This window comes from Ahaetulla prasina, chromosome 2 (assembly GCF_028640845.1).
Source record: "Ahaetulla prasina isolate Xishuangbanna chromosome 2, ASM2864084v1, whole genome shotgun sequence".
Classification (NCBI taxonomy): Eukaryota; Metazoa; Chordata; class Lepidosauria; order Squamata; family Colubridae; genus Ahaetulla; species Ahaetulla prasina.
In genome coordinates, this window is record NC_080540.1 from 131,748,675 (window position 1) to 131,765,613 (window position 16,939).

The window sequence follows — 16,939 nt, forward strand, 5'->3', positions numbered from 1 at the left end:
ATGGGAATAAAAATGGGAAGCTGACAGCTCCCAGCTGTGCTTTCTGGGGGCTCCCAGAAGCCTTCTTAGAAAATAAAAATGATGAGTAGCTGCAGGACATTGCTTTATTGAAAACAAACTTGGCGTGCTCAGAAGAAAGAGCAAAATGAGGCAGTAATTTAGGCTTATTCTGGGGGGAGGGATCAAAAATGTTGCAGGGAACAAATATACCACATTTGTTTTCCTGCAACCTTCTCGTAAATGGGTGATTGTGGGCCAGCTCGTTCCCTCCCTAGCAGCCATTTTGTGAGAAAGCCCATAATACACTTTCAAAATTCCAGATGCCTAGCAGCTCCAAACAATCAAGGACCCCTGCTTGTTGGCAATGGCGAGAATCCTCTCCCTTTGCAACCCCCCCCACAGAAGTAACCCTTAACTAAGGCAGATTTGACTATCTGCTTCCAATGATTTGCATATGGTTTCTAACCTACCAAGCCCAAAGAGGCAGGAATCAAATAAAAAAAGGTACCGTAATGTTCTTCCTTTGTCATGAGATATTATAGGCGGTAGTATATTAAGGATGTTTCTTTAAGATTTTTTTAAATAGATCATAGTGGAGTCTGTATGATTTGGTGCTCCAATTAAACAGTATCTGCTTTGGCTATTCCTACCATAATATTCGGTGGGATAAAAGTACTGAATTCTGCATCTGTATCTTCCCCCAATTCTTCATCAACTTTCCATGCCGTTGCAGCTTTCATGTCACTGTATACTCTCACTAACTCCTGTGCCTATTCAAATCAGGAAATCTGCTATTTGAATATCAATCTAATTTGGAAAAACCAGTTTGATTTAATCTGGGCATTCAAATCAAGATGTCAAATTAGGTCAGTTTTATTTGGATTTCCAAAGTGTGTGTGTGTGGGGGGGAGACATTTCTCAAATGTTGTAGTTAGTTGCGAAGTCATGCCTGACCCATCACGACCCCATGGACAACGTTCCTCCAGGCCTTCCTATCCTCTACCATCCTCTGGAGTACATTTAAGCTCACGCCTACTGCTTCAGTGACTCCATCCAGCCCCCTCGTTCTCTGTCGACCCCTTCACCTTTTGCCCTCAATCTTTCCCAGCATGAGGCTCTTCTCCAGTGAGTTCTTCTTTCTCATTAGGTGGGCAAAGTATTTCAGTTTCATCTTCAGGATCTGGCCTTCTAAAGAGCATTCAGGGTTGATCTCCTCTAGGACTGACTTGTTTGTTCGCCTTGCAGTCCAAGGAACTCACAGGAATCTTCTCCAGCACCAGAGTTCAAAGGCCTCAATTCTTTGACGCTCAGCCTTTCTTATGGTCCAGTTTCTCAAATGCATATCATCTAAACTGATTTGAAGGCATCTAAACTTTTAAATCTCAAAATATCAATTCAGCTTAGACATGGTCTTCACATTGAACAGGATTCAGTCATACAGTTATGTTTCTGACTGGAGCTGATATTGGTACCATGTTTTCCCAAAAATAAGACCCTGTCTTATATTTTTTTGAACCCTGAAATAAGCACTTGGCCTTATTGCGATGCGCTCAAAAGCTCAATTGGGCTTATTATCAGGGGATGTCTTATTTTGGGGGTACTAATAAAACTAGAAAATCTATTCCTGGGTAAAATCTACCTACTGATATGTCTATGGAGATTCTCAGTCATCCAGGTCATGGTTGTCCCAATGTTTCGCTTCTTGGATGAGAAGCGAAACGTCTTCAAAGAGAAACCAGAAAGTCCAGTTGCCTTTTGAAAAGCACCTTTGGGACATAACTACCAGTATGTTGTTGCTAAGAGTTTGGTTTGATGGCTCATAATCAATGCTGCAGCCAAGAATGCAGAATGGGTAGGAATGTATTCAGTCTAATATAAAGAAACTGAAACTGAATTAGACTGAAATCAAGAATGAAGAAGCAGAAATGTTTATAAGCCAATGCTGAGGTTCAGTGATAGATCCTAATTTGCAACTTGAGAACCGTTGTTCTGAATGACTGGGATCCCTTCAGTTAATGCCAGACCTGTTCTCTTCTCCAATCTTTTGGACAGGAATACAGGCAAGATGATGCTTAGTACGGATTGTGGCAGCTGTGGTCCAAAATATTTAAAAGGTACCAGACTGCCCACCAGTATTAAACATTCCAGCAAAGCTGACTCAAGTCCAAATTGTGTTCTTTCTACAGTTGTACATTTCAAACTCCCCTGCAGACCTTTATCTATATCTATTTCTCCACAAATATGAATCCAGTCAAAGTCAGGCATTCCGCCGCCCCATAGCAGGCATTTATGACTTAAACTAATCTAATCGAGCTTTGTATTACAGCACTTATCGCAAACACTTGATTCCTTCGTGGGAAACCTGTACTTCAGTCTCTTCTACATTCCTATATGTACAGCTTTCCCTTATTTTTTTAAGGCAAATTACTTCTTTATTTCACAGAAGGTTGTTGCTGGTTATATTGCTCTAAATCCAGTTTGATCAATGCTTAATAGTAAACACATTCTCAGACAAGAGCCACTCCTGATTTCAAATCTCTAGGATCATATGCATATTCTCCTGCATTGCAACAACTTTTTCAGCAAGTGTTCATAACCATATTCCCAAGCAAAATCAGAAACAGAAAGCAGCACAAGAGCAAAGTCTTGGAATATAAAAGGAATTACTATTGACTTGACAAGGGTCTAGTTGCTGGTTTTATCAGCAGCCTTTGATTGCTTCAGTTTTTAAAACTCAATTTAATAGTTTCAGTGGATCTCTACATTTGTTTTGGGAGCTATCTCAACAAAGGTTCATACAACAAAAGACTGAAGCCCATCATCTCTCCCTCAAAAGTTCATTGTTAAGAGGGGAAGTCACAAAATAGCACCAGTACAAATCTATAAGCAGACATATATCCATCACAGGATCTCGAGGGAAACAACATTTTAGATTTCCAAGATAGTGAAAGGCTTCTCAATCAAAATTATTTTAACAGGATTTTAAAGTAAAAGAATTGCTTTATCATTATCTTATTTCTTATATATTTGGAGGCTGTAGAGAAAACGTTATTTATATTAATCCATGTTAGCAGAGGTGAAATGCTACCGGTTCGCACCGGTTCAGGCGAACTGGTAGCAGTGCTGCAGCGTGGTTTGGCGAACTGGTAGTGGTGGCAGCATGAAGCTCCGCCCACCCACCCTTACTTCCTGGTTTTAACCAGGAAGTAACCTTTTTTGACCCTCTGTGCATGTGCAGACAGTCCAAAATCGCATGTGACATGCAAGCGGGCGCGAGTGGAGCAAGCACGCGGGGAGTGCGCACTTCCAAACCGGTAGGGAAGGTAAGTAGATTTCACCCCTGCATGTTTGGTATCAGTTAAAAAAACTTGTGAGGCCTCTATAGTTGAATGAGCATATTGGTCCCTAAAGTATGATCTCCTAAAGATATAATGTATAGTTTAGTAGAGGCTAAGTTAGTGGATATACCAAACAGGGCCTTTTTGGTAACAGCACCCATTTGTTGAACCTTGTCCCCAAAGTCAGCTTAGCTTCAAGTTTCAACAAGTTGATCAAGCCACCTTCTTCCTCAAGTTCCTGTAAATGGATTGTTACCAGCAACACTTGGTCCTACATATCTTGGAATTAAATCTACCTCTCAAATCAGTGAAACAGATTTAATTTCTCTCTAAAGCAATCCAAAATGTATAAAAGTAGCAGAAAAGATCTCAGTTCATTAAATTATCTAGGGAAATGATTTTTTTTAAACAACATGAATAGGTTTATGTTTAAAAAATGGGGAGGAAAACAAGATTCAGTTTCAGGAAACAACAGTTCCAGCCTCTTGTTCAGATACCTGGGTTTCTTTTTTCCTATCCCTCTGCTTTTAAAACTTCAAAGTTCTCTGTGCCCTGCAGGGCTCAAGATGGGGCCAGTTTCACTGAGACAATTAAAAAATCACCAAATGTTTAATACCAGGTTATGGTAGCTCAATAAGCAGTAAGTACTTGATTTGATTTATTCTATGCCTTCCAGAGTTTAGGAAGTGTGCAGGAAGGTGCTAATTATGTTTAAAGCTTTTAAAAAAACTTAATAAATTCCTCTTTTGACTTAGCAAAATAACAAGGGAGGAAAGAAATTAGCATAGGTGAAAATAAGGTGGCAGTCCCATTTATCACACAAAAACACCTTCACTTTTGATAGCATGTGATGACATAATGAAATAAAATAAGTTGACCTAACTACCTCTGAGCAGTAAAGCACACCATTTAATGATTTAAGTGGAAGGCAATACCCCACTTTTTCTAGTATCTACTCCTTTCTTTAATAACACACACTGGAATTTGGAACGCAATCCCCAAATGCAGCTTTAGCACATCTGGAAGGAAGCAGATTGAAGAAGGCTGGCTGGCCCAAGAGGATTTCAGCTTTGATGTGTACCATTTAAAAAAAAAAGTTTTATAGGGAAGGCGGAGTTGTTACAAAGAGTACCAGGCACCATTTAATCTCTTAATTCAGGTAGAGGGGGAAACTGACGCGATCAAGTAGCGAAGCCCAAATTTTTCGAACGTTCTTTCTGCTTCGCTGATCTAACACTGGGAGACATTGACAACGCCCCCACCCCGAGCCTTAAAGGAACACCCCGAACTCGATTTGGGCCGCCGGATCACAGGAATGCCCGGCTCTCTTCCCACGGGGGTATCTCTGAAGACCGAGAACGCAGCAGACATCCGAGATTGGCAGGGCTCACATTGCAGAGCCTCTCCTAAATTTTTCATCCGAAGTCTGCCCTCAGCTTCTCCTCAAGCCCCGAGGCGAGGGCAGCGCTACGCAACCGTGTGGCTGCCAGCAGGACTCCCGCTCGGCTCTCACCCGGCGGAAGCCACCCACAGCTTTCAAAAAACAAAAAGATAACCCGGACCGGGGTGGCGGTGGGAAGAAGGGGCACAACAGAACTTGGATTTCTCTTCCTCCGCGTCCTCCTCCCTCTCTAGTCAACATGGCTCCTCTTTGCTTTCTGAAGAGTAACGCAGTTTGTCGGTAACAGCAGAAATCACCTTATCTATATATCGCAGCAAGGGAATTTACGTTTGAATTTACGAAGAAGGGGTTGGGTTGGGTGGGACTCGTTTTTTGCCATCTACAAACAGCGAAACTTTTCACGAGCTCCTACTTCTAGGGGCGCATGGACTTGTCATGCCAGATCTGCTTGGAAACACAAACGCTGTTAACGTGCTTTCCTGGTTCTTCCCGTGAGTAATCCTGGCCCAGCCCACTTAATTGTATATTAGCCTAGTTTTCCTTGATTTCCACCCCCCAGAGATTTTGTGCTTTTGAGCAGAGTGATTGGCAGAAATTCAGTGGGGTATACGGTAGTTCCGCCGGCCACCGCAGTGCCAGGTTCGGAGAACCTCTTGCAAAGAAAAAAACAAACAAACCCGAAGAGGTGAGCCCTGACCGATTCGGTAATGGGAAGTCCTGTTGCATTTCTGCCTTTCGCGTTTTCAGATCAACCTTTCGACCTCCTGCATCGGTAACCTCCCGCTTCTCTCTCCCCCACCCCCCACCCGAGCGATCGAGACCTTAATTTTTTACCAGCTGGGCAGCGTGATGGTTTTCCTCTCCATCCGCTTTCATTTCGTTCTCCTGGTCCTGCTGGGCAGCCTCCTGCTCGCCGCTCCTCGCCTCGGGTTTCTCAGGCAACCCACGAATGAATTCTTCGCGGCATTGGAGGCCCAGCTTCTGCAGATGCTGGTCGGTCTCCGAGTCTACGACCAGCAAGCGAACCGACCCGGGCGAATTTCGGATGCGGTTCACTACTTGCTGGTGACTTTCCTTCTCTACGTTGTCTCCGTTCACTTCTACCAAGCGGTCCCCAGCCTTCAGACCGGATTTTTCGGCCGGGGAATCGGGCTCCACCAACCGGATGAACTGTCCCGTTTTGCTCTTCTCCCCGTGTAGATGGAAGCCGTAACCGTTCGGCCCCTTTTCTGGGCAGCATAATCGAGGCAAGAGCTGCGGTTCGCTCCCTCCCCCGTTGTCCATGTTGCTCCTTCGATTGATCAAATGTCCCGAGGATCTCAACCGGAATCAAAAGCGTTCCGAGTTACTTGAAGGGTGCAAAGTAACTTCGAGGGATTAGCCTGAAGCACCTCCGGCAGTTCTGTTTCGGAGCGGTAGCAGGTGTTACCAGGGCGGGTCCGGAACGATTTGAGACGAACAGGATCCCGATTACCGAATATATTAAGAAGCCCCTGCTCCGCCAATCACAACTTTAATCGGCGTCTGAGCGTTCCAGAATATCATTGACATTTTATCAGAGGGGCGGGCACCGATTACGACTGATGCCGTTGGACCAATGAGATTCGGCAGAAAGGAGTTGCAACGCCTAAGCACGCCTCTCAAAGGCAAAGACAAATCGGAAATGGGAACGGAGGCGGAAACATGCAAATAAAAAGCCCCGCCCCTTATTCTTCCTTATATTTTTTTTATTGGCCGTCCAGGTGGTACAAAAAAAAAATCCACTTTCTTCCACGATGCCGGGTTGCTGTTTTAGAGTGCCGATACTATCTTTACAAGGTAAATATAAATTTTCTTTTACGAAAAACAGCTCTTTTTGTACGGGAAAACAGAATGTCACGATCGCCTTCGATGACATTTAAACCTAATTAAGTTTAATTAAATAAAATAAACTTCGAGTTAATTGAGGACACAGGTGTATTTTTCCAAATTAAGCACTGGGCGGTCTCGCGATGTCTGTCTATTTATCTGGGAAAGAAAAGAACAAGGAACTGGACACGGTACCACGGAAATCTCTTTCGCCCATCCCAGATCGAACACCCATCTCTGAAAAGCCTGTTGCAATATATTTTTGAAGCCCCGTCATGGGGAATCAAGCTTGTTTTACAGAGGGATGTCTGCATGCCACAAACACCTTCCAATACCTCAGATTACATTCCCATATGTCCAGGAGATAGAACCTTATGAGACAAAATGGATCTTATTCAGTCCAAATCTGATAAGACAATTTTAGCTAATGTTTCTAATACTGTAAATGGAAAGGTAGAACGAGTGTCGGAGTCAGAAATGTAAAGTATCTGTATGGGATCTCTCACAAGTCTTTCCTGAGAAACTCCTCTCTGTTGTTTTGTTTAGAACTTCAATGTTCTTTCATATATTTTATTGCTGTGCTATGTGTGTTTTGTAGGTGCCTTGGAATCAATATTGTCTTTGGCAATTGTCTGTGCAAGTCTCTGCAGTTTTCTTGGCAAAGTTTTTTAGCCATGGTTTCCGATTGCCTCCTTCCTAGAGCTAAGGGGAAGTGACTGGCCTAAGGTCACCCAGCTGGCTTTGAGCCCAAGACAGAACTAACAGTCTCCCAGTTTCTAGTCAATACCTCCACCACTATAGCAAACTGCCTTTTGTTTCATATTTTAGTATATAATAAATACAGATAGTCCTTGTCTTCCATCCATTTGTGCAGTGACTGTTTAAAGTTACAGCAGTCCTGAAAACAATGGATATGCAACCAGTCCTCAAAGTTACATTTATTGCAGCACCCCTTAGGTCACATAATTGCAGTCCAGGCATTCAGGTCCCCAGCTTGTGATTATAACATCGCAGGGAATTGCGCTCACATGGTCAAATGAGTTTTTACTTTCCCTGCCAGCTTCACACAAGCAAAATCAATGGGAAAGTTGGCAAGGATTGCAAGTCGCTCTGGTAAATCACTCCCACTTTTTCTCCCGTCCATAGCATCTATCTTTACATGGCCTACACCAACCCTCTCCTAAATTCTGTGTAATCTGTGTTGGCCTTCCCAGCCCCCACACCCATTCACTCATGACACCCCACCCCCACCCCATAGCAACCCCAGGCTCTTTACTGAGGCTCCTGCCTCTTCTTACTTAATGGCCCATACACCTCAGGCATACAGCAACAACTAGGACTGCTGAGATGGTTGTCACTAAGTAATGCTGTCATGTGACAAGATGCTTCATGACCGCATTGCTTAGCAATGGCAGTCCTGGTCCCAATTACCATCATAACCCAAGTATTCCATGTATAAAATAGCTATCAAGATGTTGGACTAGGTGGATAAACCCATATTTAATTGCTATCTTAGCCGTGGAAGTTCTCTAGGTGACAGTCTTTCTCAGCCCAATTTATCTCACAAGGTTTTTGTGAGGAAAAATTGGAGGAGGGACTCCCTTGTATACCATCTAGAAATCCTTGGCGAAAAATGGCCCGTAATAAATAATGAATATTCTCATCTACATTCTTGAACAAATCATTAGAGAAGGCTTACCTGCCTTCTCTTTGTCTGGTCCATCTTGGCTTCTCCTCTCTGATCCCCAACTAATAGCTCTTGAGCATGCAACCTCTTTATTTTACAATCCAATCCTATTATTACATGGCAATAATTTGGAGACCAATAATGGATAGCTCCTGAGGATCCCATAACTTGGTTTCTAGTTTCTAGTATAGGAACCAAGATGGCGCAGTAGTTAGACTGCAGCACTGCAGGCTACTTTAGCTGACTGTTAGCTGCAGTTCAGGAATTCAAATCTCACCGGCTCAAGGTTTATTCAGTCTTCCATCCTTCCGAGGTCGGTAATATGAGGACCCAGATTGTTGGGGGCAATATGCTGACTCTGTAAACCTCTTATAGAGAGGGCTGTAAAGGCACTATGAAGCGGTATATAATTCTAAGTGCTAGTGTGATTGCTAGTTTCCTCTTGCTGGCTGAATGCTAAATGATTAAGAGCCTTCCTAAGACTTGCATCGCCTATTAGGAAATTAGGGTAGACAGGTAGCTGGTCCTTTTTTTACAAGCTAAGAGATTTTTTATCTTGTCATCTTCCCAGGCTGCAAAATATACTCCTTTAAAAGTTGTGTTTGATCCCCACTCTTCAGAAAATTCGTAAAGCCACACCTCTTCTTTGAGGGGTAATCTTTAAAGACACCTCTCTCCTTTAATCCACCTGTTTGACTTTTTATTATGTTTTAAGTTTTGCTATTTGGTATGACACCCATCAGAGTAGAAAGAGACAGCACAAATCTGACAAACACATGGGAATTTTTCAGAGACTAACCTTGTGACTTCTTAATTTCAGTCTAGGGATTTCCTGCAGCAGGGCTTTTTCTTATAGCTGAATCCTAATCTGAGGATAGTTCACTGCCAGCTAGGTCATCCAATGACCCTCACTGCTTCAAGTCACAGGATATTATATTGGAGCAATATTAATAGGAGTTGATCTCAATCATCTAATTTCCCAAGAAACAGCAAAATTACATAGGAAGATACGATCTGTAGAACAATCCTTTCCATGTAGGATTCCAGACTAGGTTTATAGCAATAGTTTGGACAGGAACTAAATTAACTTCCTGACTTAATGACTGAAGATAATTAGATAATTTACAGTAGATTATCTCTCTTTTCATTTCTGACCTCTCTCCCTTTTTGATATATCATAAAAATAAATAGGCTGGGCTGTATCTACGCTTTCAGTATATTCTTGAAACATCTAAACTAGAGCCCATGCACCAGTTAGGCCTTCTGTACTAGAAGGAGTCAATTTAAAGGAAATTGAACCAGTCAAATCAATCTGAGTCTTCCCTACAGGAAACTATCCTGTCCTCTGGCTCCTTTGTAGACTTGACGTTCCCTGTTCACCCAAAATTGAACAGTAGTGCAAAGGAAAGCTGATAATGGTAATGGCTATGAGCATAGGAGCATCACATCTGGACCACAACAATCAATGTGATCCCTAAGTGAGTGTCAAGAGTGTGGTGCTTTTTGTCTCTTTGTTTCCTTCTAGTGGAAGTCTGGATTGTTGCAGCCCAGAAATTCATGGGAATTTCTCTAACCCTAGTTGAGAACTTTCCATCTTTTGGCCTTGGGGCATGGGAAGAAGTAACAATATCCTCTCTGTCTGTCTGCCTGCCTGCCTGCCTGCCTGCCTCCACCCCCTCAAACTTAGAAACTGCCCATCTTCCTCACAGTTTTTCTTCTTTAGCCCCTTCTCTTGGTTCCATCTGAATAGAATAGAATATTGGCCAAGTGTGATTGGACACACAAGGAATTTGTCTTGGTAAGAATACAAGCAACAAAGTTACAGTCATACAGTCATAAGTGGAAAGAGATTGGTGATGGGAACGATGAGAAGATTAATAGTAGTGCAGAACGTATCTTTTCTTTTATGTACACTGAGAGCATATGCACCAAGACAAATTCCTTGTGTGTCCAATCACACTTGGCCAATAAAAAATTCTATTCTATTCTATTCTATTTAGTAAATAGTTTGACAGTGTTGAGGGAATTATTTGTTTAGCATAGTGATGGCGTTCGGGGAAAAACTGTTCTTGTATCTAGTTGTTCTGGTGTGCAGTGCTCTATAGCGTCGTTTTGAGGGTAGGAGTTGAAACAATTTATGTTCAGGATGTGAGGTATCTGTAAATATTTTCACGGCCCTCTTCTTGATTTGTGCAGTATACAACTCCTCAATGGAAGGCAGGTTGGTAGCAATTATTTTTTCTGCAGTTCTAATTATCCTCTGAAGTCCGTGCCCGTCTTGTATGGTTGCAGAACCAAGCCAGACAGTTACAGAGGTGCAGATGACAGACTCAGTAATTCCTCTGTAGAAGTGAATCAGCAGCTCCTTGGGCAGTTTGAGCTTGCTGAGTTGGCGCAGAAAGAACAGTCTTTGTTGTCCTTTTTTGATGATGTTTTTGATGTTAGCTGTCCATTTTAGATCCATTTTAGAGAGTGGTCTGCTCCCTTGGCTACTTAGTTTGCCCTTGGAATATTTTAATGGAGCGACAGCATATTTTTTGCTCCAGACTTACATTGTTTTTCAACTTCCTTGCTCAAACCTATAAAGCATTGGTTCCCAACTTTTTTTGGCCATGTCCCACCTAAGCATCTCTAAAATCCTGATGCCTCCCCTCTCCTATGACATATATTTTATTTATTTATTTATTTAATTTATTTATTTTGTCACACAGTATATATAATATATAGTTCTTATTATTCAAAAAGTGAACTCCTACTCACACGGAGGAAGCCTAAAAGGCCATTAACTTGGTTTAAACAAGGTTCAAATTGCTCCCATTAAAAATTAAATTGCCCTCTGTGAGGTGTGGGCCCCATGTTGGGAACCACTGCTATAAAGTGTTTGAAAGTGTGCTATTCTGTTCTTCTCCTGAGAGCTTGGGGTTGGAAATATCTGAACGGTTTCAGTTTTACTTGTGAAAATGTCTTGGTTTATGAGTTTTCTTCTTTACCCAATTCTGTCTGGCAGGTGATGCTGCAGAAAATTAGGTCAGTGTATGCCAGGTTCCCTGGTGTTTACCCTTAAATCCATTCCATCTCATTAGCACATCAGTCTGCAAATCTTTCTGTTGGAAAGCAGCTAAGTTGATACTAATGCTGTTACTTTACTTCTGTATGGTGTTGCTCTTCCCTCACCCCGAGTAGTTTACCAAAAAAGATTAAAAACAACTTTAAAAAAAGCAAAAAAACCCAAAATGTACAGATACCGTATATGTGATACCTTGCTTAATAGTAGTAAGGTGTAAGAGGTATCTTGGAGTCCTAATGGACAACCATTTAATATGAGCCAGCAGTGTGCAGCAGCTGCCAAAAAAGCCAACACAGTTCTGGGCTGCATAAACGGAAGGATAGAATCAAGATCACGTGACGTGTTAATACCACTTTATAATGCCTTGGTAAGGCCACACTTGAAATATTGCATTCAGTTTTGGTCGCCATGATGTAAAAAAGATATTGAGACTCTAGAAAGAGTGCAGAGAAGAGCAACAAAGATGATTAGGGGACTGGAGACTAAAACTTATGAAGAACGGTTGCAGGAACTGGGTATGTCTAGTTTAATGAAAAGAAGGACTAGGGGAGACATGATAGCAGTGTTCCAATAACTCAGGGATTGCCACAAAGAAGAGGTAGTCAAACTATTCTCCAAAGCACCTGAGGGTAGAACAAGAAGCAATGGGTGGAAACTAATCAAGGAGAGAAGCAACTTAGAACTAAGGAGAAATTTCCTGACAGTTAGAATAATTAATAAGTGTTGCCTGCAGAAGTTGTGAATGCTTCAACACTGGAAATTTTTTAGAAGATGTTGGATAACCATTTGTCTGAAGTGGTATAGGGTTTCCTGCCTGGGCAGGGAATTGGACTAGAAGACCTCCAAGATCCCTTCCAACTTTTGTTGTTGTTGTTGTTGTTGTCTAAAACATGCAATAGTTAAAATTAATAACACCACACTGTTCCCTTTCAGAGGAACTGCCATGCAGAAAAAGAGAGGAGAGGGAAATAATAAACTAAAGAAATTAAAGACGTGAGGTAAAAAATGGGAAACATACCTAAAAGTCATAATGGGATTAGGCAGCTTTAAATTTAACAAAAGCAAGCAAGTAATAAATTTATTACTTTAAATTTAACAAAAGCAAGCAAGTAATAAATAAATAAATGAATACTAAATTTAAGGTATACCAAGAGTATTCACTAAATATTCCCCATGTCTTTTATGTTTGCAAATTGTGCTGGCTTCCATTATGTCCATATGTTGCTTCATATATTGTGTTTCATTTCTTAAACCTCTCACCTCTCTCATTTTCAGGACCTCGTCCACTCATTACATATCGGTTTGCCTCTTGATCCATTCTTTTTTTCACATACTTGTTTTGAAATTTGTTTCTCCTTCATTGTCTTAATTGCTCTGGGAATGAGGAAAGCTGTTAAACCACTGCATCGTCTGCCTTAACAGACATGTTGTTGTTTTTTTGTTGTTGTTTACATTTATATCCCGCCCTTCTCCGAAGACTCAGGGCGGCTTACAGTGTGTAAGACAATAGTCTCATTCTATTTGTATATTTACAAAGTCAACTTATTGCCCCCCCAACAATCTGGGTCCTCATTTTACCTACCTTTATAAAGGATGGAAGGCTGAGTCAACCTTGGGCCTGGTGGGACTAAAACATGCAGTAATTGCAGGCTGCTGTGTTTTAATAACAGGCTTCTTACAGCCTGAGCCACCACGGCCCTATGTTGACTGAAGGAGCATCTCCATTTTGTTGAGTTCTCATGAAAAAAATATCTGGATATAGGATCCGTTCTCCCTTTTTCCAAAACAATCTGGCTCCTTGGTGATCAGCAATTCTCCTGTACTGATACACAGAAATTTCCTGTTATGAAAGAAATGAAATTCCTTTGTAGCTATTTGATTTGGATCTTCCCTAACGATTTAAATGGGCCTTTGTTGTGTTATTGTCTGTTTTCATCAGTCAGTGGCACCCACTCATCTGATCTGAAGGTGCTTTCAGGGCCTTTGTACTGCTATCCATTCCAGTTGGTAATTCAGCAGCGTTGACTCATAATGAATCTACATTCTTTGCCCTGCCTTGCCCCGATTGAAGGTAAGCTCCCTACCCATTAGGCTGGACTAATCTGATTTCCAGATGGCTCTTTTAAATCAAGTGCTTCTTGTCTGGATTACATCAAAAGGCCGACAGGTAGAGAAATGAGTGAGAAATTATGCATCAACTGGGAAAATTTCGTTGCTTATCTTCAACCATCTTGCCTGAATTCTTCATTGGTTTGGCTCCAGCACTTGTTGGGCCTGCTGTCTTAGCTCTAAAGAGTAGACTCTCCAAGTTGATGCAGATAAGAGCTTTTTCTCTTGAAAACATCTGGATTCCATGGAAATCTGGAATCTCTTCTTTGCAATAGTCACTATATTCTTACATGCTGAGATTTCCCTAATCCTAGATGCCTTTCCATCTCAGTTTGAGTAAAATAATTTCTTAGAAAGGCTTGCCCAGACTTCTCATTATCTATGCCACATTTAGCTGTTCTCAAATGCTAATCTGCCTTATCTTGCATGCTTTATCTTCTTATAAAGTGTGTGTGTATGCAGGCGCACATGCCTATGTTAGGGGTGTGCATTCGTCTCTCTCTCTGTATAGAATAGATACACACACACGCACACACACACACACACATACTAGTGGCAGATTGTTATAAAAAATAAGTAGCTTTTTTTTTCAAAGTATAGCCAACAACAGAAAAGTTTCCTACTGAATGTGCATTGTACACCATAGAATGTTCAGCAAGATGGGTTGCAATTATCCTGTTCATGATGCAAAAAAAGGATTTGGAGATAAACACATTTTTTTTGTTTTGGGACTTTTCTTCTACTTGTTATACTTTTACGCTGAAAATCATGCAGATTATTTTAGAGCTGTTGAAGCTTGTCAAGGCTGCCTACTAGTTTCTTGATGTTATTTCCAGCATTTGGAATCTATTAAGGCATCAAAAATTATTGATCTGTTGTGCAAGAAACAGTATAACTACAATAATATTTAACATTGGATGGATAAATATGTCTGATTTGTAGCAGTTGCATTTTGTTGTTTTCTGGTCCATAATTTTTTTTCAGTAGAAGGATGAAACAAAAGACTTCTAAGCAAATGTTTCTTGTTTTGACTATAACAAGTTAAAAGCATTTTATTCATTGTTCTGTTATATGTGGTGTTAATACTATTACAGTATAGAACATTTGATTAATATCTTTGTACTATCCAAAGATTAATTTGATATTTTTAGTTCTTATCATTTAAAAAAGCTCATTATTTCCTTTGTGTGATTTATCATGCTAGCATTTAATTGTCTGCCTTATTGTCTTGATTTACAAATCTTTTGTCTTGATTTACAAATCTTTAAATCTTAGCTTTTCATTTTTTAATATCTGAAAGAAATTATTCAGATAGCCAGGTTCTTTTACATGCATATGTATACCTGTACGCATTTTAAATAAGCAACTTCATTTATAAGGAACTTGTGTTATTACTGAATAACATAGACGAGAAAACCTGACCTCAAGATTAAAAAAAAAATTAACAAGCATACATCAGAACATAGTCTAAGGTCAGGCAATAATTCTGAAATAAATATGTTAACTCAGTACTGGGACATCTGGAAGAAAAATGCCAATTTCTTTGGATAGAATTGCAAATACTATTGGATCATACCCTGGATAACTGCTGCCTTCTATTGTAAATAATTATTAGCACTATAAATTTGTTCCCATTATTTCCCATATTTCTTTATAATCAGCAATTCCCAACCTTCTTAAATGAGTCAGTGCAACTCTAATGTTTAGAATATGCAGTGATTGCTCTCAAAGAATCTCTTGGGAGAGAGAGTTAGATCCCTACTCACAGAATGCCTGGACTAGGGATGTAATTAATTCAAAAGTCCTGCTTTACCAAAATACTACTTTGCTGTTCCTTTCCTCAAGATAGTAACCACTTCCCTTGCTTAGTTTTATCCTTTTGAGGCATGCATAGGCACAGCTCTCACTGCTCATTTTTATTTGTAAGGAAGCATATAAAGCTTATATATTCTAAGTCTATATCTTTTGTGTGTGTGCACTTTCAAGTCAGTTTTAACCCCTGGCATCTGCCTGGATGATTCCCTGCAGTTGTCTTGGTGAGGCTTTTAGGAAGTGAATAGAATAGAATAACAAGAGTTGGATGGGACCTTGTAATCTAACCCCCTGCTCAAACAGGAGACCTTAAACCATTTCTGACAGAGGGCTGTCCAGTCTCTTCTTGAAAGCCTCCAGTGATGAAACACCCACAATCTCTGAAGGCAAGCTGATCCATTGGTTGATTGCTCTCACTGTCAGAAAATTTCTCATTTCTAGGTTGAATCTCTCCTTGATCACTTTCCATCCATTGTTCCGTGTCTGGCCTTCGGGTGCTTTGGAAAATAGGTTGACCCCACTCCTCTCTGTGATATCGGGACACCACCTCAAATATTGGGACACCGCCAGAGGTGGGTTTCAGGAGGTTCTGACCAGTTCTGGAGAACCGGTAGCGGAAATTTTGAGTAGTTTGGAGAACCGGTAGTAAAAATTCACACACACCGCCATTATTCTCTGCCTCCCAAGTCCCAGCTGATCGGGAGGGAATGGAGATTTTAAAATATCCTTCCCCTGCCACGCCCACCAAGCCATGCCCACCAAGCCACACCAGAGAACCGGTAGTAAAAAAATTTGAAACCCACCACTGGACACCTCTCATGTCACCCCTGGTCCTTCTCTTCACTAGACCAGCCATGCCCAGTTCTTGCAACCCTTCTTCATATGTATTAATCTCCAGTCCTCTAATCATCTTTGGTTTGCTCTTGTAGTTTGCCCTTGCCTCCTTTCTAGCCCTGAAAGTGATTGGCCCAAGGTCACCCAGCTGGCCTTTGTGCCTAGGGTGAGATTAGAGCTCACTGTCTCCTGGTTTTCTGGTGTTCTTTAATCCTACACCAAAGTGCCTCAAAGAAAAACTTATAGGGAAGGTTTGGGGTTAGGCTAGCCCAGGGGTCTACAAACTTGCTCTTTTAAGACTTGTGGACTTCAACACCCAGAGTTCCGGCTGGGAGTTGAAGTCCACAAATCTTAAAAGAGCCAAGTTTGCAGACCCCTGGGCTAGACAAATCTATCACATGAAGAACCTGAAATCATAGATACCTGAAATCATAGAAACCTGAAATCATAGATACATGAATTAGAGAGCAGTTTCTCAAACTTGATAACTTGAAGATGTGTGGACTTCAACTCCCAGAATTCCCTCGCCAACCCTAAAACAATGTTGTTCAAACTTGGCAATTTGAATGTGTCTTGGCTGGGGAGTTGAAGTCTTTGATAAATAAATAAATAAATAAATAAATAAATAAATAAATAAATAAATAAATAAATAAATAAATAAATAAATAAATAAATAAATAAATAAATAAATAAATCTTTGATAAAGCTTTCACTACCAGTTCCCTTCCCAAACTTTGGTCACTAGCCACAGTCATCCCAATCTTCAAAAAAGGAGACCCCAGCTTAGTCGAAAATTACAGACCAATCTCTCTGTGCTGCGTCATCTGCAAAGTCATGGAATC

At 41.0% G+C, this 16,939-nt stretch overlaps 2 protein-coding genes across 2 annotated transcripts in view; one reads left to right on the plus strand and one right to left on the minus strand.

Moving 5' to 3' along the window:
- The window catches only part of NHERF1 (NHERF family PDZ scaffold protein 1), a 76,872-nt gene extending 70,628 nt beyond the window's left edge, over positions 1-6,244 (minus strand). Inside the window, exon 1 of the mRNA XM_058165549.1 lies at positions 5,575-6,244. Coding sequence (XP_058021532.1) covers positions 5,575-6,024 — 450 coding nt within the window. The 5' untranslated portion in view covers positions 6,025-6,244. The remainder of the gene's footprint in view (positions 1-5,574) is intronic.
- Positions 6,245-6,500: 256 nt separating this feature from the next.
- The window catches only part of CD300LF (CD300 molecule like family member f), a 117,449-nt gene continuing 107,010 nt past the window's right edge, over positions 6,501-16,939 (plus strand). The window contains exon 1 of the mRNA XM_058165552.1: positions 6,501-6,558. Within this exon, the coding sequence (XP_058021535.1) occupies positions 6,516-6,558 (43 nt within the window). The 5' untranslated portion in view covers positions 6,501-6,515. The remainder of the gene's footprint in view (positions 6,559-16,939) is intronic.